Source organism: Lissotriton helveticus, chromosome 6 (assembly GCF_964261635.1).
Source record: "Lissotriton helveticus chromosome 6, aLisHel1.1, whole genome shotgun sequence".
NCBI classification, from domain to species: Eukaryota; Metazoa; Chordata; class Amphibia; order Caudata; family Salamandridae; genus Lissotriton; species Lissotriton helveticus.
Window position 1 is genome coordinate 967170397 of NC_136067.1, and position 23410 is coordinate 967193806.

At 47.6% G+C, this 23410-nt stretch overlaps 1 protein-coding gene across 4 annotated transcripts in view; it reads right to left on the minus strand.

The window, feature by feature from the left end:
- LOC144763225 (uncharacterized) overlaps nucleotides 1-23410 on the minus strand; it is a 268530-nt gene that overhangs the window by 41410 nt on the left and 203710 nt on the right. For all 4 annotated transcript variants that reach the window (XM_078648619.1, XM_078648618.1, XM_078648621.1 and 1 more), the window contains one exon: nucleotides 13009-13098. In XM_078648619.1, coding sequence (XP_078504745.1) covers nucleotides 13009-13098 — 90 coding nt within the window. The remainder of the gene's footprint in view (nucleotides 1-13008; nucleotides 13099-23410) is intronic.

Here is a 23410-nt window from a genome sequence, read left to right on the forward strand (position 1 = left end):
GTTCAAGAACCAACAGAGAAATATATATAATATTTATAATAAACAAAAAAGCACTGAATTAGCATTAAAAAGTTGAATTGAATAAATTTGATTAAAATGTTATGAAGATATTCATTAACATAGAAACAAGTACAAATTACATTAAAAAGTTTAACAATCAATATTCACTGAGTATATATCCTTTTAAAAAGAGAATGGTATGAAGGGAAGATGGGGTCTGTCTACGCGTTTCGACACGTTAGGAGTGTCTGCCTCAGGACGCCACCATCTTGTAGCATGTGTTGCCTTCATTAAAGCAATGCAAAAAAAGGGAAAATATGAAATAGGTCCAATCCTGATCTCTGCGTTAGGCTTCTTTTTCTGAATACGGCTATGCTGTTAGATTCTCTGCTGAAGAAACGTGTAGGCGAGTGATGCCGCTCATCGGTTTAAGAAAAGGATGAAAGCTCAATAGCTGAAATCACTAGGCATTCCGTGTCGAGGATAAACAACGTAATGTACTTCAAATATCTTGAGCCGAAGAGAAGATGTTTTATAGCTTGATAGGGCTTTAAACGCTGATATTGCGTGCTTAACTTCTTTTTGTTAATTGTGGATTATTGATGACGTTAAAAGCGCGGCTCTTGTCAGGTATCGTTTTCAAAGGTCGCGTACATAAACCGCAGAGGTGAAACGGCTGTTTTTCGTGATAAGGATTCCAAATTAGATTATCCTGAACAACTCTACAAAGAAGAAACTCTGGACTTCGACGTTCTGCTCCACAGAAGACTGAAGAAATCTCTCTTGTGGCCAAGGAGTGACCACCCTGCAACTGCAGGCACCATCAAGTGTCCTAGCGGTTCACTTTGTCGTCCTTCCTGCCGGAACCAGACTTCAGAGCCCGACGAGACACGGACTCCCAGACCTCTGCGACCTCTACCCACATCTGCAGCACAGCTAAGACCAGTGGGTGCGACGAGACTCGTGGGACCGGCCATCTTGGAGAAACTGCACTTCGCTTCCAGCACGACTTCAGAGGCATCCTCGAGTAAGTGCTTTGGGGATTGAGAAGCCCCAGCCCCGAGCAGCTCCTGCACAGAAGACCAGCCCTCCAGCATCCATGAGATCTGCGTGGGGCCCTTTTGCTTGATTGCTGCTCGACGCGTTGTCTGGTCACTTGCCGGCTGGCTAGTGGCCTCCTAGACGACGATCCACGAAATCCACACCGCTGGTCTGGTTGCTCCAGACTGGCCCTTGCTCCCTTCCAAAAGAGGAGCACCCGGGACCCTCCTGGTCCGCACCAGACGCCATTTCCACTCACCGCGTGGGTTGCCTTTGCCAAGGCCTGTTGACTCCAAATCCGGATCCTACACCGCCAACAGCGAGAGCCTGCGTGGGACAGCTCGTGCCTCCATCCTGGTTGTCGAAGACACCTCCTGGTCCACGTGGCTGCAGAGACAAGCGACCACTCTTCACCTGATCGCGACAAAAGCATCTGGTTCCTTTCTGGTTCCACTCCGGTCACTGGCTAGTGACTTTGAACACTGTCCCCTCTGCTTTCAGGTCCTCTTCTTCCTCGATCCACCCTTGGATCGCTCCGGACATCCTCCTCCTGGTCGCCTGCAGCATCTTTCTTCAAGGCTCCATAGACTTCGACGCGGAAACCCGACACACTTTCACACCTATGCACCCGCAGCCCGTGGGTGAGGTAACGAGAGTATTTTGGTGCTCAAGGGTAGATTGACTCTCCTAGTGTCCAGGAATCCTGTTGTTTTAGTCGGAACTAGTCGGAACTGTCTTTTACTTACCTTTTTGTAATTTGTTCTGCCCATTGACTTTGTTCCGCATCTCGCGTGTGAGTTCACACTCTGCACACGCGTCCCATGGGCCTCCTGCTAATTACCTAAGGTTAGGGTAGTGTAGTCCCAGCGATCCTACAGCCTCTGGGCATCTTCATTTCCTCTATCGATTTCCTTATACCATTTACTTAGTATATGGTTTGTCGTGCCCCTGGGGCACCATTGTAATTTGTGCGACTTACTGTATTTTTCTTAAGAGTCTTGTTATGTGCTTAGCCCTCTGATCTCATAAAGAGTTCAGAGGTGTTTGTTAGTAATAAATATATTGTTTATTTTCATAACAACCTGTGTGGTGTCCTTTCATCTGGCATTCAAGGGGTTATATGTGGTAAAACAGTGGCTTCACATGCCAAAAGAGTTTAGCCTAAGACTGCTCTGTCCATGCTACCATTAGGATAGCTGGTCTATAAGGTTGACTTACAACCAATCACCATAAGGGTTGTTTGGACTGATACAAGGTGATCACTAGAACTAGTGAGCATCATATATCAGGCCAACTTCTCACACTGACCAAATAGAAACTCCCTGTCATAAGGCATGTCTATGATTTTAGCTTGAATTTCTTGGCAAAAGGATGTTGATCTCAGCCAACCTTGCCTTCTCAGTACTGCTGCACCCGCCAACTGCCTGAAACCAGTAGCAGCCACATATACTGCTGCATCAATTATTTCAGCTGAGGTACATTTTCCTTCATGGAGTATTTTCTTGGCTTCAGATCTGTCAGGTTCCGGAAGCTTCTCAATATATGGAGATATATCTGACCACATTTGTCTGTCATATCTCCCTAATATCGCTAGGGAGTTTGCGGCAAAGACAGTAGATGCAGCAATAATTGACACCTTTTGCCAATGGAGTCCAGACGTCTACCGTCCCTGTCCGGTGGAGCGGTTATCTGCGAAGATGGATTCCTGGCTCTTCTCTGAGCCGCCTGGGTGACAACTGACTCCGTCTTAGACTGTCCAATAAGGCATGCTGGTGAAGTGAGAGGTGCCTTGTATTTTTTATCTACTCGAGGTAATACTGCAGGTAGAGAATTTGGCGTAGACATTATCTTTAGACCCCCTTTCCAAATAAAGTCAATTATTGGTATTGTCTTAACCTGCTTTTGAGGCTGATCTTTAAAATCGTACAGGAAACAGTCCTCCTGTTTTGTTTCCATGTCAATTAAAAATCTTTTCGTCGCTCTTTCCATTATAAAATGGAATCCTCCGATATCTACAGGCGGAGAATCTGCAGCAGGTGGACCTGTAGAAGAGGTTTGAGCTTGGGATTCGTCCCACTCCGACAACACTGATTTATCGTCCACTTCTCCCTCTTCTCTTTCTTCGCCAGACGTATCATCCTCTTGTGTATGGTGAGATGGCATTGGAGAAGGAGGGACTGTAGCTCGTACTTCTGACACTGGCAACAGAGAAGATTGCCTTGGAGGCCTAAACGCTGCCGTAGAGGCTTGAGACATAGGCGTCGAAAGGTGTGATTCTCCTGATTCCGAAGGTGGGAACTGGCGATAGTAGTCACTCAACATATATTGTAAATTATTGAGAAGATCTAAAGGCATCTGTGCTGTAGGTACCGAGGTAGGAGCCCGACCTGTAGATTTGAGGAACTGTTCTTCTTCTTGATCTTCATCTTGGTATTTTATAAGCAGCTCCGATGGACTCCTTGCTGCACGAAACCTCTCATCCTCCTCAGATTGTGGTGGTGTGGTGTCCGTCGACGATGAAGTCGTCGACGGGAAGGTGGTCTTCGTTGACGAGGAACCCGTCGACAGGATGGCCTTCGCCGACGAAAGCTTCGACGACAATACGCTCGTCGACGGGATCTTCATAACCTTTGTCGACGACGGGACGTCGGTGATCGAAGGCATTACCTTCGTCGACGAGATGGGTCGAGCCATCACAGAGACTAACGTCGACGGGGAAGAGGCTGAAGACATCACCATCTCTGGCTTTGGCGATGAGAAGGTAACCGTCGACAACGTGTCGACGCTGACAACCGTCGTCGAAGAAGCCGCCGTCGACTATGTCATTTTTTGAGGTACATTTTTCTGTGAAGGTCCTTTGGAAGATGAAGACTTCCCAGACCTTCTCGGGGGCGTATCATGTCCAGATTTTAAAGGTGGAGATGCCTTTTTTGAGGTAGAAGTCGAAGGCACGGCAGAATCCTTAGAGGACTGGGCTCTTCTCAACACCTTTGCCCCAGGAGAAGTTATTTCTACCTCAGTCTTCCTCTTTCTAGAGGACATAATTGACCCTGAGGCTATACTTCCTACCTCAGAAAGGGGGTTATCCTGGTCCTTGATCTTCTGGAGCCACAGGAGATGACGACCCTCCCTGTCTCTAAGGGTCTTCTGAGGAAAGGTTCCGCAGATCTTACACTCCTTTACATCGTGGTCAGGATACAGACAATAAATACACTTCTTGTGGGGATCTTCCTTAAAAAGCCTAAGCTTTCCACAAGAGTAACTAGGCCTGAAGAGCAATTTTGAAGATGACATTTTTAAGAAGGAAAAAACCAACCAAAGTTGTGAAGTACTGAGCAGAGCTCAGGGAGTCTCCCTTCACACGACGTGCGGTAGAAAATCTTAAAGCCTGAGCCTCTGGGGAGAACATTCTGGTGGATGCTGACGCCTGATTGGCTGCAGTTTGGTCTATACAAAATGACTAGGATGGTCATAGGTGTGGAAGTTTTTTGCACTGTAGCTTAGAGCTACTTTACTTCCTGGTTGGTTATTACCAAGTTTTTTTGTTTTCTATAGGCATATTATTGCTTTTTTATGTACTGTGGGACTCCCACTCCGACGACGGGGAATGATTCAGCCATGTGAATCTATGAAAGACACCCCAATACTGGAGAATCAGATTGCTATGAGCTAAACAAGTAGACAGGCTCATATTTAATTAAAAGAAATGTGAATACTAGATGCATTTGATGATTCAAAACAAGAGTTGTATATATTTTGGCATTGAAAGGTGGTGGTTAGCCTGACAGGCAAAGTGAGGCACGTTTTCCCACATATCGGCTGGGGCATCTATGGGTACCACACTCATTCATCTTTAGATATGTTTGTGACTGTCACTCTCTGGCCTAACTGCCCAAGTGTTTGTGTTCACTAATGAATTTTAACATTTTCCAGAGGTCTCTTCTAGAACTGACTGAGTGTTATGAACTACCATTGCTCTCTGGTAAGGGTGTTAACACTAGTTAATACCATGTTCTTAAAGCAGCCACCTTCGTTAATTGACCATCATTTATTTGAGGGGCATGATGAGAAAGAGCCATTATTAGCTCTTACCAGTGAGGAGCATGAGATGTATCAGTCTATTAGCATCAAAACCATCAATCTCACCCCTACAGGAAGGCCAACAAGCCAAATACAATAGTTGGCTTCCTGTCTCTGATTCAGACTTTCCCTGAATCAATTACTCGGACAGGGACAGAAGTTAATGTGGCACTTCTATGGCTTTGGAGTAGCTGAGATAGTTTCAGCATTCCATACAGAATTCTAATTATTTCAATCATTAGTTTGCCAGTTTGCCTATTCAGTTGAAGAAGGCTGAATGTACATTTCCTAAGTATTTTATACAATGCATAGGCATAAAAAATATATTTTTAGTGATTCACTAAGAACTCTTTTAAAAAAAAAAATTTGTTTATTGAACAGCTTGTATATTACACAATAGTTCCCCTGACGGGGACCAAGGCAATCATCAAGGTTCACAGTCAAAATAAGCATTTTTCATAGAATAAACAACACCCCTCTGAACTTCCCACCACCCTTAACCCCCGTTACCTCACGGCACTGTAAAAAGATACTGCTACTCTAACGAGACATAGCATCACATCAATCAAATACACACATCAAATACAACAATTGGCAGTCCCAGAATTAAACAGATCAGAGCATCAGGTTATGGCGTCTATTGCAAATCAGGGTTTTCCAGAATGTACACAGATATCTGAGCCCAAAAATCTTTAGGACGTGAAGTCTCAAGTTGTTCTTTACAATAAAGCAAATCTCGGACCCACTTTTTCAATGTTGGGGTGAGTTTAGAGCCCCAGTACTGGGCCACCGCCCTCTTAGCCAGTAAGGTCGAAACGGCCACCAATCTGTGGTTCCAGGGTTTAAGATCCTTCACCCAGCCCAACAGGCAAACCTCAAGGGTACATAGCATAGGTTCTGACACCACTTTTGTAAGCATGTTCATGACAGTACACCAAAATGTATATATTCCCTTACAATTCCATGCGAGATGCAGAAAATCTGCATCCCCTTGCCCACAGCGGACAGAGCAAGTGCTCTCCCGCAGACCAAAGTGCAGCTATTGAAGCGGGGTATAGTATAACTGGTGCAGGTATTTAAAATGGATAATGCGGAGGTTACAATTTGCCGTTAGGCGGCCAGTCAGTCAGGGTACAGTAGAACTTCCACATATGCGGCGACAACGAAGGTCCCAGTATCGCCTCCCATTTTTTATATGAAGGGGAGTTCAGCTGTTCTCTTTATCCAAGGGACGCATTGTATAACTTTGTAATCAGGCCTGTCCAATCCGCACTTGCTAGCACAGCATGCAGTGCCAGAAGCGGCGTAATTGGGATAAATGGTTCTAATCGCCTGCCGCACGGGCACATAAGTAAACCCAAGCATCAACCCCCGGTCCCTGCCATTCTGTATATCAGCGAGCGGCGGGAACTGGCCTGGTTTATAAAGGTCCCCTAAATGTATTATTCCAGCCTCACCCAGTCCTTTAAGGGCAGCCGGCTCTCATGCAGCAGAGCTATCCGGGTGCGCAGCGAGTGGTAAAGTCGGGGCAGAGAAATAGTGCAGCTGTGCATGCGCCGCTAGAACCTTCCACGCCCATGCTGTGCAAAGAGCTGGGTTAATTTTGGTCCTGGGTTCATCCCCCCACCAGACAAGGCGGTCGAGACAAGGGCCTGCGACAGGACAGCATCAACCTCAATAGCTACGTGGGTTTGGAATCGGTGTGGAAAGAACCAGTAATGTGCAAACTGGGCCTGTGCACCGAGATAGTATAAGCGCATATCAGGAGCTACGAAGCCTCCCCGCTCGAACGGTAATACCAGCACCTCCCAGCTGCATCGGGGCTTCTTATCACCCCACACAAAGGACAGCAGTGTTGACTCAAGTGATTTAAACATAGCAAGGGTGAGGCGGATGGGAATATTAATAAGCAAATAGAGTAGGTTGGGCAAAATTGCCATTTTAACCACTGTGATGCTATCTGCCAACAAAAGCGGGAGTTTGGCCCATCTCGCGTGCGTTCAGTAATTTGGGTCAGGCGCGGCCATAATTCTCAGTAACCACCACCTCTCGGTCTCTGTGTAGCCATACCCCTAGATATTTTACTGGGTCAGTCGACAATGCCAATGGGAAATCAAGCTTCACGCGCTACGTACCAGCCGTCAGTGGGAACACCGTAGATTTTACCCAATTTATGCCACGCCCTGAAAAGCGTTCGAATTTGATATGTTCACGTAGCAATTCTGGGAGATATGTTGCAGGCTCTTGAACATACAGAAGCAGATCATCGGCGTACATCGAGACTACCAATGGACGCTGTCTGAATCGTAACGGTGCGTGTGCTTGCCGCTGGTCGAGCTTACAAGCCAGTGACTCCAATGCAAGCGCGAACAGCATCGACGACAGCCCTGCCGCGTATGTCTAATGGGAAACGTACTTGAAACCCAACTATTGACCTGCACACGTGCCGCAGGCGCTTCATATAGTAGTTGTATCCACTTCAGAAAAAAGGGCGGTTGCCCCATTCTGAGTAGGACTGTAAACATGAACTCTCACAGCAGGGTATCATATGCTTTTGCTGCATCAAGCAGCACAGCAACCGTTTAAAAATCAGCCTCAAAATAATGAAGGGTGGAGAAGACCGTGCGTAAATTATGCGCTGTCGACCAGGCAGGGACAAAGCCCAATTGATTTTGGAGGACAAGGTTAGGGATGAGGGGTTGAAGCCTACTGGCAACCATTTTTGCCAAAATGTTGGCATCTATATTTATGATGGAAAGAGGACGGTAGGAGTCACATCGATTGGCAGGTTTGTCCGGCTTGAGAAGCATAACCAGGAGGGCCTCTTTTAACGAGGGGGGGAGAGCACCTTTGTCATATGCCTCCGCAACGACATCCAAGATTCTGGGCGCAAGGTCATCAGCATAGGCCTTGTAGAATTCACTAGGGAGTCCGTCCCGGCCAGCCGCCTTACACGTGGGCAGCGATATAACGGTCAATATTGCATCTTCCACGTCAAAAGGCTGTGTAAGTTACTCACGTTGGTTGAGAGACAGTCACCCCAACGCAACGTCATCTAAATATGCATGTATGTCATCAGCTGACACATGCGTCCGACCCCCATATAGATTGGAGTAGAAATCCAGCACTACCTCACTCATTTCAGGAGAATTGTAGTGCACTATTCCCTCAGTCAAGCATCTCTGTGATGCAGTCCTGACTACGTGGTGCGGCTGGTTTCTGGGCAAGCGAGCGGCTGGGACGACCACCCTTCCCACAACAACGAGCAGTATATCGCTGCGATCTATGAGCCAGCTCCTGATCCACGGTGTCATTATGTTCCGTTACCAGCTCCCGTATTGTAGTCAGTGAATGTGGAACTGGGTTCGGGGCATACTCCAGCTCTATTGCAGAGATATAGCAGGCCAATTTAGTTATCCGGTGACGCAGATCCTTCAAAACACCAGCCTGCGCTCCCATGCAGACCACTCTGATGGTGACTTTAAATACCTCCCAAATGACCACCGCACTCTCTACAGAGCCGGTGTTTTCTTCGAAAAAGTTACTAATGGCCGTGCCTACTGTACACTTGAACACCTGGTTAGTGAGAGAGGAAGGCTGCAAACGCCACTGAAAGGGGGGACGCTCACAAGTGGGAGCCTGCATCTCTAACATCATGGGGGAGTGATCCAACAATGTTTTAGCCAGGTGGCGAACGTCCACAACCCAAGTGCATGCAATCTCGGAGAGAAGCCAGTAGTCCAAGCGGGACCATGTGCCATGTACAGTGGAGATAAATGTGCTTTCACGGGAACCTGTGTGTCGCATGCACCAAATATCATGTACAGCCCCTGCCTCTAGAAAGCTCAATAACGCATCAGTGGCCTGTCTGTGTCTCGCTGCCCCGCTACTGAGTCTGTCTAGTTGCCCGTCCAGGAAGGTATTGAATTCACCCCCCAAAATAATTCAGTTGGAGGAAATTTTGAGATGCAGCGCCAAACATCTGTGAAAAAAGAATGGTCATCGACGTTTGGGCCATAGACATTCACCAACAGGACCCCCACGCCGCTCAGGTTACCATGGACCAATACTACCCTGCCTTGAGTATCTGTGGTAAGCACAGTGAATGGGACCCCTCTCTTAACCAATATCATCACTCCCCTAGTGTAAGGATGAAGCGACCCTCAGCCCCACCCTGCGGGTGCCAACATTCTTCTTCGAGAGCTGCGTAAGATGCGTTTCTTGCAGGAACGCCACCTGGACGTCCAGTCTATCTAGGTGTGCCAGCACAGGACGTATCTTCTTGGGACTATTTAAGCCATGCACGTTCAATGTATGGAACTTTATGTTACCACCCATGGATATGCAAAATCAGATGCAGACAGTAGCGTGAGGTGAATTATTGAAAACAGGCCATAGAGGTACAAGGGAGGTGCAATAGAAAAGTGCGAACTGTCCCACCCCACCCATCCCACCCCCCAAACGCTTTAGTGACCCAAACTTGCCAAAGCCATCCCATCCCAGAGTAAACAATCCCCAACGTGGAGAACTAAATATACATAACTTTCTTTGGGGAACACCCATGGGGGGGGAACATCAGAGTGCTACTAGCCTCCCACTTAGTAGGAGGTGGCTGATCAGGTAGAAAACATGTGCGAGGATGTAAGAAAGGGTACCAGTAAACAATGCATCAATAAACAATCATAGTGGAGTTTGTTGCTGCCCTTACAAGACAGCTGGTGTGAGTGTTCGAGGACCACAATAAATGTGTATAAGAATGCATCTCGCCGGCTTAAGAGCAGGTAAGTGTTATAGGGAATCGCCATATCAGCAGCCAGCGTCCGAACCCAGCCACCAGGAGAGGCACGGGAAGACTGCGACGACCACCCAGCCATTTCACAGCTCCGAGAGCCAGACCAGGGAGGAGATAGACACATCATAGTGCGTAAGGTTGGTAGCTGGCTCACTGAGAAGACCAAAATCAGGGGTGGAGGCCACTCCCCCGACGCAACAAGGCCATGCAACAAAGGAGGGTGAGCTCGTAGACCATAGACAGTTAAAAAAGAGTCAGCATGAGGTGGCCAGCAAAAGATCGACCAGGCATCGGAATGAGCAGAAAGTCACAGCATAACAATTTAAAACATGTCACATATGCAAACCAATGGCCATACACATAGGAAACCCCAGGCATACATTTACTGCTCCTCCACGTCTTGATCCGTGGCTGCCGCAGTTCCCCTACGCTTCAGCTTTTTGACGTAATCCATTGCTGTCTTGGGAGAAGTGAACATTTTACAATCCCCATCCTGGCCCACCCATAATCGGGCAGGGTACAGCACGGCATAAGGAATGCCTTCAGCCTTCAAAAATTTCTTAACTGCGTCAAATTCCCGCCTGGCTGAATGGACAGCCACTGTCAAGTCTGGAAAGAAAGACAGCGCGTTCCCTTGATAATTCACTGTGCCATTTTATCTCGCAAGCCTCAAAATAATATCTTGGTCCCGATAGTTGAAAAGACGGGCTATTGAAGGGCGAGGTGGGGCACCTGGTACCGGTATCGCCGCCAGGGAACGGTAGGCCCATTCTACTATAAACATAGGGGAGAGATTTTCAGGGCCAAAAATGTCCTTGAGCAGGGACTCGATGAAGGTCTCTGTCCTGCCGCTATTGGTGGACTCCGGCAGGCCCGTGATGCGGATGTTATTGCGGTGAGACCGGGCCTCCAAATCCTCACATGGATGACCATGCACAGCGGATAAACAGAGGCAGTCCAGCCCCAGGCAGGACCAAAAAAGTACCAAGTGCTAAAGTTCCAAGGTAGCAAGGGAGTATAGCCTCTAACCATGCGGTCCCAGGCGCCACAATGCCACAGATAGATTGCTGCTGAAGTACAGGCCGAATCTGGAGCGCAACCAGTACTCCCAGGAGCCTCCCAGGATCGTAGCGTGTAGCACAGGGGGTCCAGGCACACCAAGTGTAGAGGATAGGGAAGTCACAGGGTCCGCTGGAGCACGCGGTAAATGGAAATTTCCAAGGCCTCAATGGAGGTACAGCAGATGTGCAGGGCCATGCACCCGCTGATCGCCCCCACCATGCACACAGGCCGGAGCTCGCACAGCGCGGCCTATTGCTCAGGCCCTCACCCACCTCCGCTGCTAAAGGCCTAAGACAGGCCACACCCCACTCACCACAGCCGTTAGCCGGTGTCGTCAGTCTCACGGAGTGCCGGCCCAAACTCTCCAGGAGTCTGTCGCACCTCCCGCCCGATCACAGGGCAGAGACTGCACCGATGCGTGCAGCAAATCGAGCCGCAGCTCCACTGGCCCACAGGAGCCCCATCAGCCCTAGTGCAGGAGCCCAGTCCACCACGCTAGATGAGGGCAATGATCACAGTCGCCGCCCGAGGCCCCACCGGATCCCCCAGCAACTGCAGTGGCCGCTCACAGGCGGGCAACAGGAGTTGGCATGCAGGGGAATCGCTCTCCTCCGTCTCTCCCAGGGTGGCGCAGACGGACAGCCACAACACTCTCCAGCCTGCAGGAACCACACAGGTAGGACCCGCAGCCCTCTGTCAGATCCCTGCACACAGCGCGACGGCAGCGGGATGGGTCAGCATCAGGCTTCAGCGAGCGCCATCTTGCCACGCACCATTAATTTTCCTCGATCTTCAGATTGTAGCCGCCGCAATGCCCTCGGAGATCCGGAATTTCGCTACCAGGTTCGGGATGTGGGTACCGTGCAGGGCAGCCGTTTGCAGGCAGTGATGCGATGATTTTGGGCAGATTCTAGGCGGATTAGAGATCAGCCGGGCGGAGCTGCACTAAAGTGCAGCCATCTTGCCTGGTGCCCTCTAGCGCCCCCCACTAAGAACTCTTGTTGATAGATTATACTAAGGAATAAAGACAAAACAAACATTCCTCCAGGGTGCACAAAACATTTAGGTTGCTGCTCCTAAAGTTAGATAGACATCTATTCCTCTGAATTATGCATTACCGAACAACATGCATTACCATCTAGGGCTCTCAGCACCAAATACAATACAAAAGGTATTTTAAATGGCAAGGTTATCTATCCTATGTAATCTCGTAAGGAGTATGATGAGCATGTGCATACAAATAACGAAAAATGCATCTGGTAAAACTAGCCCGACAAAAAATGTCTCATGATATATAACCTATGAATCATCTATGACCTACAAGGTGTGTGTGTGTGTGTGTGTGTGTGTGTGTGTGTGCGCGTTTGTGTGTGTTTTGACTTTGGGGCGGTGAAGAGCCCACCTACAAAGTCTTTGCTAGGTCTATGGCATGACTACATTTTTCTGTACTGACACTGTTGATGCAGTAGCCGTTGCGAAGGTGTCTGATACACCTGTTTCATCTCTGTTATCCACGGAGTCCATACAGATGTAGCCCCGGATCTTTGAGCCTGGAGAGATGTACCAGGTGTGAAAACCCTTATCATGCTCCACAATTGTCAATGGTGAAGCGTACATTTACTGAATATATATACTCTTCTTTGGTACAATGAGGACGCAAGGGATCAAATGAAGAGAGAAAGAATTGGGGTAGCAAAAATATTTGTGGCTTCTAATCCAAATACAAAAGGAAAGAAGAGGAAAGGGTAAATACTGCCAGTAACGGTGGCTTAAAAGTGCTAGTGGGTTTGAGGTAATGTTAATGCAACAAGTGAGGATGCTAAGCAGATGGACTGAACTTTAGAAGTGCTATGGTTTGGTCAGGAATGTTGTAAAAGGGATTCTTTAGAGCCAGGGCAGTTTGATTATAGATTACAAACAAAGGTGGGTGATGAGATTATACTTATAAAGAATACTGTGTTAGAGAACTACAAATAACGTATAGACAAGAACAGAAACACTCCAATACAATTAAAATACACCTTCTGACTTACCCATCCTCTCCCAGCAATTTGACATGTTGGGTTATTATTCAGTGACAAACTCCTTTGTCTCATGTTGCTTCTGGAAGGCAATATGGGAAGCTGTGAAGAATCCATAAAAAGGATGTTAGACAAGAATAAGTCCAGGGTCCACTAATAGACCCACGTTTCCTTTCTGCCCCTAAATCAAAGATCTCTATATTTGATTTGTTAGAATATCAAGATTTTAATATTGCAAAAAGTATTGACAGCCATAATTTTGATAAGATAATCATATATAGATAAATATTGACCACTCGTAATATCTACCATTCTTGTATAATAAAACATATGCATTTTAAGTACATGAATGTGGAGTTGTGTGTATATGGTACTACTTTGTATACAATTGGAAGGGCTAGCATCTCTTCAATTTCAAACTTGGGAAGAAGACATGCTAGATATCAATTTACCCAAGAAACCAAGTTTTTATCACATAAGCTTCTAATCTATTGTCGGTCTGTCTTACTTGCAAACCATAAAAAATATCAATTTTAGTTATGTCTAATTTTGTACTTGTTTGCGATTACCTCACAATTATTATGACCTTTATTCAGCTTAAAATGTCAGAACAGTGTAGTTTAAAGAGCCATGTCCCTCTGCTGAGGGATAATAATAATAGCACAATGCTTTCCTTGTGTTTCTTTAGGTTTAGAAGATAAGGAAAATAAATGAATTTGGAACACTACACATCTCCTGTAGGTGCCTGGGCAGGGCACCTGGCATCCTTCTAGGGGCCATTCATGGCAAAGAACACTCCTCTTTCCCTGATTGTATTCTCTCTCCTTATGCCCTCGCTGTGCCTGCTGCTATAAACCGCATGGTGCTAGAGAGTGAAATAAGTGGTATGGTCCTTCTAATGCTGGTCTCCAATGGCACCAACCCCCTGGTGAAATGCCAGATGAGATAAGGAGTAGTTTCTTACCTGTAACTCCAGTTCTTTCATAGGGGTATTTCTGTGATAGTCATAATCTTGTGAATAGTCCCGCCCATGTGCGTGGACCCCGGAGCACTTCATTAGATATCTTCTTAAGTTGACATCTTCTGCCTTTCTTCAGGAAGAATTGTATAGACACTTAAGAGATAAAAGTTCAATAATGCAGCCTAACCAACTGGGCCACACTGGCCATTACTTCGTCTTGAAGTGAATGAAAGATAGACAGTTTAACTTTAAAATGAGCAATTTGCTGAGTTTTACACATAGAACACTCTCCTTCACAAAGCTCCTTTTCCCATGATAGAGATGAAAAGGAATGGATAGAGAAGCCCCCATATGCTGTCATTATGTGTTTGCAAATGGGTACTGTGCCTTAAAGAGTCTCCAGAGACCCCCAGTATCACATGAGGCATAGCCAGAGGCATTTACTTTCAGTTCTTTTTCCCGGCTCCTGCTAGCAGGACCCTGGAGCATTGAGCTCTACCTTTTTTGGTATTTCTATAAAATTAGTGAGTATTTATGGATTTCTGCAGTTTCACTCGACGTCTTTGGCCTTTATCTAACTTCTGTAGATTTTTGGCAGAATTTCTGCTGTTTTCGTGTCAAAATTCCATCTCTATTTGACAAGTGCCCTGACTGCGGTAAGAAGAAGGCCCAGTTGGATTCTCACAGAGTCTGTATTCGGAGTTTGCCTGTGTCTCATGTGCCTGACACCTGTTCCGTTTGTAAGACCTTTTCCAGGCCCACCCTGCGTGACAGGGAGAAGATTCGGCTCCAAGGGATGCAGCAGAGGAGACAGAAGGCAGCTTCTTCAGCCTCTGGGAAAGGAGAGGGTAAGCCTTCTACCAAGTCCCAGTCTTCGACCTCTGGGGAGGTCCCCAGCAGAAAAACAACAGAATAAGGACGCCGGGCCCGGTCGATGTCGAGGACGGCGACGATGTCGAGAGCAGGTTTGACCTCGATATGCTCTCTGTCAACCCCGGGCCCTGGGTCGAACCGATTTCGATTATCAACGTCGAGAAGAACGGCGAGATCGCCGTCGCCGGGTTCCCAGAGTTCGACGCCGACGCAACGAACATCGCCGTCCATAAGGCTAGGAAGGATGGAGGTGTTATCAGCAGGACATGAGCCAGTGGATAGGAGGATGGACTAAGAATACAGAGGTGTTGAAAATATGTTAAGGGTGTACAGAAACCTACTTTGTAGACTAGGCTGTTCTATTACAGAGTGTGAGACAGATGGATTAGTTACTTACCAGTAATCCTAGTTCTCTTCCAGGGGTATCCTCATCAAAGTCATAAGCATTAGAATATTCCTGCCCATTTGCGGGACCCCGGAAACACTATATTATATGTGCCCCACATATATATATACACTCATATATAATATATATACATATATATATATATAAAAAACATGCAATAGCAGCCAAATAAAGAACAGAGCTGAAATATGCTGTAAAGAATTTCCACCATACATGAGTAATAAGCATTATAAACATGAGAAAACACAAGGTTTGTTTCAGAAACTGTTTTAATGCTCAGAAAGCAGTAGAAATTCTCATAACTCACTGGAAGCATAGAAAGCTCCCAGGCTGCATTGCAAACACACAGTCTAAAAAGACTGAAAAGCTAACCTGTAGCTGTATAGCAATAAACTGACACCGTGCCTTTAAGGCACCCATGACCCCCAGTATCCCATCATGCCTCAGGGGTGACAGTTAGGTCAGTTGTTCTTTTCGGAGACTGAAAATAAACCCAGTAACAAATAGGTTAACAATATCTCCTTATTAAAGAATGTCCTTTTCCCGGGGAGGCGGGAGGGTTGCTTATGACTTTGATGAGGATACCCCTGGAAGAGAACTAGGATTACAGGTAAGTAACTAATCCTTCTCTTCCAGGGGATCCTCATCAATAGTCATAAGCATTAGAATAGAATAGCGAGCCTCACCTCATCTCCCTGCGGGCAAAGGAGTAACAATACAGTAATAACCATATTAAGCCTAGTAACTACTAAGCTTGTACAGGCCGTAGGCTACCCAAATAGATTCCTCAAAGAGGCTTGTCCTACTTGAGTATCGGCCCTGGAATCAGACTCGAGACAGTAATGTCTCGTAAAGGTATGAACTGATTTCGAAGTCGCAGCCTTGCAAATCTCCGACATTGGAATGTCGTGCAAGAAGGCTACTGTAGCGGCCTTCCCTCTAGTGGAATGCGCTTTGGAGGACTGCAACAAAGGCTTGCCTGCAAGCTGATAAGCCAATTTAATGCAAGAGACAATCCATCTCGCGATGGACCTCTTGGCCGCTGGAAAACCTGTTCGCATTGAACCATAGTTCACAAACAGTTGATCCTTTTTTCTAATCCTTTTGGTCATTTCCAAATAGAACTTGAGCACTCTCTTAAGATCTAAGGAGTGAAGTGACCGCTCGGCTGGGGTCATAGGATTTGGAAAAAACGAAGGGAGGGAAATGGACTGATTTATATGAAAATCAGAAATAACTTTAGGCAAGAAAGCCGGATGAGCCCTTAGGACTACCCTATTGTGATGAAAGACAGTATAAGGTTCTTTCGCACAGAGAGCTTGAATCTCGCTGACTCTGCGAGCAGAGGTAATAGCCACCAAAAAGGCCGCCTTCCAAGAGAGATGTTGTAAAGAGGCCTTGTGGATGGGCTCAAAAGGCGGTGACATTAACCTGGATAGAACCAGGTTCAATTCCCATGGAGGAGAAGGATTTCGCACAGGGGGATACACTTTTTTCAACCCCTGGAGGAAGTCCTTAACCACTGGAACCTGAAAGAAAGAAACCTGATCAGGTTATTTTCTGTATGCTACTATGGCTGACAAATGCACCCTAATAGAAGCGTATTTTAAACCAGCAGTCGCTAGGGAAAGGAGGTATGGCAAGATGACATCCTCCTGTCCTGTAGTCGGATCAAGGTGATGATCCCTACACCATAAGAAAAACCTCTTCCACTTGAACGCATAGGACGCTCTCGTGGAAGGTCTCTTAGCCTCCTTTAAAATGTTCATGCACTCAGGAGGCAAGTTCAAATGTCCGTATTGCAGGACCTCAGGAGCCATGCTGTTAGGTTCAGTGAAGGGAGGTTGGGATGCATTATCCTCCCGTTCATCTTGCTCAACAGGTCCGGCCTGCAAGGGAGTCGTCTGTGTGGACACACAGACAGATGTAGAAGATCCGGGTACCACCACTGCCGTGGCCAATCCGGAGCTATCAGGATCATGTCCATGTTCGACCTGCAGAGCTTGGAAACTACTCTCGGAATCAGAGCCAGGGGAGGAAACGCGTAAGCGAATGTCCCTGACCAATCCATCAGTAGAGCATTCCCCTGAGTGCCTGGCCGGTGGAACCTGGACGTGAAGGCGTGGCATTTGGAGTTTTCGTCGTCTGCAAACAAATCTATGGTTGGACGACCCCAGCAACGAAAAAACTCTTCTACGACTTCGTCGTTTAGCACCCAGTCTGGCTGATCTTCGAAGTGTCTGCTGAGTGCGTCTGCTTTTACGTTCAACTCGCCTGGAAGGTGTACTGCCACTACCGTGAGGCCTCGAGAGAGGAGCCAATGCCAGATTGCCTGAGCCTCTCGAGACAGAGGGCGAGACCTTGTGCCTCCTTGCTTGTTCAGATAGAACATGGTGGTCGTATTGTCCGTCTGAACTAGGACTGAGTTGGACTCTATCGCTGGGAAAAAAGCCTTGAGAGCCAGGAATACCGCTCTGAGTTCCAGCATATTGATGTGGTATGTCTGCTCCTGCGCAGACCACTGGCCTTGAATTTAAAGCGGACCCATGTGCGCTCCCCAACCTTGCAGAGAGGCATCCGTCACTATCGACTGGGTTGGAAGAGGCTGGTGAAACCGAACCCCGACCAGCAAATTCTTTCTCCGTGTCCACCATTTGATGGCATCTTTCGTCGCTTGGGAGAGCTTGATGCAATCCTCCCAAAGACCTGTCGCCTGGTCCCATTGATCCTCCAGAGCCTGCTGTAAAGGACGCATTCTCAGCCTGGCGTTTGGGATGAGAAAGATGCAGGATGCCATGGAACCCAGCAGGGATGCTACTTGTCGGGCTGTTGGAAGCCGAGATTCTAGCAGTATTCCACATTTCTGGTTCAAGGAAAAAAGTCTCCCCTCCGAAGGAAACGCTTTTCCCACTTTTGCGTCCAGAACGGAGCCTAGGTAGTGAATTGACTGTGTAGGCCGCTGGACTGACTTCTCCAGATTCACATGGAGGCCGAGCCTGTGCAACTGGAGAAGACACAGATGTAGATCGTGTTTTACCCGCACTGGAGATGGACCTTTCAGGAGCCAGTCGTCCAGGTATGGGTAGATGAAGAGTCCCTTCTTGTGAAGAAAAGCCGCCACCACTGCCATGCATTTGGTTAAGACCCGTGGTGCGGACTTGAGACCGAAGGGTAGCACTGTGTACTGATAGTGTTTGTTCCCTACGACAAACCTCAAGTACTTGCGATGTTGTTGAGCAATTGGGATGTGAAAGTACGCATCTTGCAGGTCCACCGAACACATCCAATCTCCGACTTGAAGATGTGGGCATATTTGGTGAAGCGCCAACATGCGGAACTTTTCTCTGATGCTGACCTTGTTTAGAAGTCGTAGATCGAGTATTGGTCTGAACTTGTCCTCCTGATCTTTTTTGGGGACAAGAAAGTACCTGGAGTAAACTCCCTTTCCTCTTTGAGCGAGAGGAACCTCCTCTATTGCTCGTTTTTGTAGTAGGACTTTTACGTCTCTTCGGAGCAAGCTTAGTTGGTGAGGGTAAGCGCTCTTTGGAGGGATGTTCTTTGGCGGAGCAAGGAAACGTAGTTTGTATCCATTGCGCAGTATATTCAGCACCCACTGATCCTTTGTGATGCTGACCCACTCTGCCAGGTGTTGTGAAGCACTTCCTCCCACTGGAGTGGGCAACGGCGCCAGAGGAAGCCACTGCTCAGGCTTTTCCTCCTCTTGTGGTGTTAGAGGATTGTTGATGACCTCCTCTACCTCTGCCAGGTTTACCTCGAAACTGGGGTTTCCCTTGGTTCTTGTTTTGGGACCACTGAGGGGTTTGAACCCTCTGTTGAGCCCCTCTCCCCCTGTTGGCCTTGAAGCGGCGCTTGAATTCTTTCTTTTTCTCCAAGCCCACCGCTTTCACTGTGTCCAGCTCCGTCTTCAATCGGGTCATTTCCTCGTCAGCATGTTCCCCGAAGAGAGCGGAACTCGAAAAGGGGAGATTAAGGATGCGATGCTGAGCATCCGGCTTCAGGCCTGTAAGGCGCAACCATGCCGACCTCCTGGCACAAACCCCATGTGAATAGGAATGCGCCGCAAGGACAGCACCATCCGCAGCCGTGCTTATCATCTGATTCGCCACCAGACATCCTTCAGTCACGGTCTCTTCAAAATCCTGCTGATCTTCTTTTGGCAGCTTGGCTTTGAACCTTTCCATAGAGTCCCATAAGGCTCTATCGTATCGACCCAGAAGCGCAGCCGCACTAGAAACCTTAAGAGTCGAAGCAGCTGAGGTGCAAACTTTCCGACCCCAGGAGTCTTGAGTCTTGCTGTCCTTGTCTGGTGGGACTGAAGAGGAACCGGCAACTGCGGGTGTCTTCCTCGCTGCTGCCACAATAACAGAGTCTGCTGGAGGGTCAGATCGTACAAAAACCGGGTCAGAAGAGGCCGGTTTGTATTTCTTCTGAATGCGGGCTGGCACCGCTCTGATAGCCGCCGGAGTTAGGAACACCTCCTTGACAGGATCCATAATCCCCGGGACTAATGGCAGTAGAGGACGGGAGATCGCTTTTTTGTGTAAAGTCTCAAAAATGACTGTCGTTGTAACCTGAGGGACAGACATTTCAATGCTCAGCTTCTGAGCTCCTCTTTGCAAGACATCCAGATACGTGCCAATGTCATCCACTGGGGAGGATCTGGACGTAGGACTGTCCGTCAACGTAGGGGAGTAGTCCCTCTTGGAAGACTTGGTAGAAGAGGTAGATGAAGTAGACGGAGTTCGTCGACGTCTACGGTGAACACTGTGCCTCCTCTCTTTTGATCTGTTTGAACGCTCTTCCCGTCTAGGAGAGCGAGACCTGACTCGATTCTCCGGTTCTTTCCTGGGCGATCGGGGCCTTCTGGGAGATCTGGTTGGTGTTCTCACAGGAGATTTGCGCCTGGGAGGACTATGCTTGTCCATTTCCTCTACCAGATCCTGAAGGGGAAACCTGTGCTGCGAGCTGGCATAGTCCTGCATACGTTTTGCAGCCCCAGAATCTCTCCAATGTTCAAGAGATCTGTACCATCTAGGTGACAGTCTGACTTTATCCGCCCCCGGGTCTGTCCGACGCTCAGGAGATTTGTGCACAGGACTTCTGGACTTCGAAGATGCAGTTGAGGAGCCAGAGGACCTTGAAGTGGAATGACGGGAAGCTGACTCTGTTACCATAACCACATCTGAACACCTCGACGTCGAGCGATCTTCCCTCGTCGTCGAGTGCTTTGGGGGAGTCGGCGGATCAAACAATCTTGTCTTTGATTGTCTATGCGAGGATGTATGGTCTCTCGACGTCGAGCGCCGATGATCAGCCGCCGACGGAGTTCCCTGTCTCGACGTCGAACGGTGAGTACCGGCCGTCGACGGAGCTCTCTCTCTCGACGTCGAACGACGAAGCCCAGTCGTCGACGGAAGTCTTTTTCTCGACATCGAACGACGATGTCCAGTCGTCGACGGAAGTCTCTCTCTCGACGTCGAACGACGATGTCCTGTCGTCGACGGAGCTCTCTGCCTCGACGTCGAGTGACGATGTCCAGTCGTCGATGGAGGTCCTTCTCCCGACGTCGAACGGTGATGATCAGCCGTCGACGGAGTTTTCTGCCTCGACGTCGAATGTCTGTACGACGACGGCGGAGGGGTATTGGGCACCCTCGACGCCGAGAGCTGACGAGACACCGACGGAGACTGCCTCCTCGACGCCGATCGACTTTTCCCTGTCGACGGCGGAGGGGTCTCGGTCCTCGACGCCGAACGCCGTTTCTTTGACGACGGCGGAGGCGTCACACTTCTCGACGCCGGTCGTCGTCTGGATGACGTCAGCAGAGGGGTGACCTCCCTCGACGCCGGTCGTCGCCTGGTTGACGACGGCGGAGGGGTCTTGGATCTCGACGCCGACCGTCGCCCGGTTGACGGCGGCGGAGTTCCCTTCCTCGACGTCGCCCGGTTGACGCCGGCGGAGGGGATTTCGACGATGGAACTGGATCCTTCGACGTCGTTGACGTACCTGGTCTTCTCCTCGACGGCGAGCCCGCCGTCGACGGTAGTTTAGACGATGAATGATCCACCGGTGGTTCTTTTCTCAGCGCCGAGCCCGACGCTGAAGGTGAAGGGTGTGAAGACTTCTTTCTGGAAGATGTATGAGTCTTCTTGGAGCCCTTCTTCACCGGAGATCTTCCTCTTGATGACCTATGAGCTAGGCCATAAATGCGAATCCTCTCCCTGTCCTTCAGAGTTCTTCCTGACAGGTGTTCACAATGAGGACAGGTGCCTGGATCATGTTCTTCAGGCAGACACAGTATACAGACGTCGTGGTTGTCTGATTTGGCCTTCTTGTTGCCACAAGAAGGACATTTGTCAAAGAGTGAAGGCATTCTCAGGAGAAAATGCTCACAAAAAAGACTGAAAAAGGCAGTATCTTACTTAACTAGATGTAAAATGTCAAGTAAGAGCAAAAAATTGTCAAAAGTGAAGTATTTTTCTGTCAAAAACAGAAAAAATAGTGGAGCTGTGTAACTAGGGTCCTTCTCTGAAGGAGCCGGAAAGAACAACTGACCTAACTGTCACCCCTGAGGCATGATGGGATACTGGGGGTCATGGGTGCCTTAAAGGCACGGTGTCAGTTTATTGCTATGCAGCTACAGGTTAGCTTTTCAGTCTTTTTAGACTGTGTGTTTGCAATGCAGCCTGGGAGCTTTCTATGCTTCCAGTGAGTTATGAGAATTTCTACTGCTTTCTGAGCATTAAAACAGTTTCTGAAACAAACCTTGTGTTGTTTTCTCATGTTTATAATGCTTATTACTCATGTATGGTGGAAATTCTTTACAGCATATTTCAGCTCTGTTCTTTATTTGGCTGCTATTGCATGTTTTTTATATATATATATATATATGTATATATATTATATATGAGTGTATATATACATATGTGGGGCACATATGATATAGTGTTTCCGGGGTCCCGCACATGGGCGGGAATATTCTAATGCTTATGACTATTGATGAGGATCCACTGGAAGAGAAACAAAGGATGATGATGAGTTTATAGTGAAACCACTGGCAGAAGACAATACTGATAATGTGTTCATTACTTGCATCCCCCATTCACTCACATCTCCTTTCACTTACACTTTCAGTTAGGCAACGGTAAGGTGCAAGAAACCTGTTCTTTTGCATTTCACCCCTTACAGATTTCAGTGGTTTCTGTGTGGATACCAAAAAGGGGCATCAGACCGAGACCCAATACAGGGACCACCATAATTATCCACACCCAAACTCCATTTCAGAAGACAGCAACGCATATTCTCTTAACTGTTATAGAATACCAAATATACTCTACCTATGTAGTAAGTTGATTACAGACTATGGATCGTCAAAGTAGACGTTAGGAAAAGCCATGCTTGTTTTTCCAGCCAATAAGAAAGCTCTTGTGTCAGTGAAGATAACTAGCAATGACAAAGTCAGACTTGCATTTTGATTCATGACTAAAATATTTTTCAAAGCATGCATATTTTCATTGCATTTCTGAGATAAATAATCGAGTCATGATTTAGTGAGCTTTTGAGAGGGAAATTATGCATTCCAGTGAAAACACTCCATAGGACACAGAATGATATGAAAAGCCAGTAGCATGATGTGACATAGAAATGTTCCTCTGCACGGAACAAAGCCCACTCGGTGTATTTTGAAGAATTAATTTAAAAAAGAAAGTAATTACACAGCTGCGGTGTCAAACCAGCCCAAATAAAAAAGGCTAATTGGGCAGCAATTTATAGTATTTGAAGAAAAGCAAGGGAGATAAACTTGCAAGTCAAGGATTACTTGTATATATAAAACTGGTGCAGTCTTGGTGCATCCTCCTGAAGAGAGGGACAACACAAATCAATAAAATGGCATGTCAATGCCATTTTATTTATTTGCCACAACACCGGCTACCGCTGTGTACAGTGCGAGGGTGGGGGTGGGCTGAATACTGCAAATGCAGCATTACAGCACTGGTCTACAGTGTGCATGTCAGATTGGCTAGCTGTCTTCCAACGGCCAACCTGACATGCCAGCTATCAAAAGGCTGTGAAACAGCCTGGAGATTGCTGGCACAGGACGCCAGCCTTAAAATGAGTGCTGGGTTAGCCTGCTCCAACCAATCCTGGAGCTA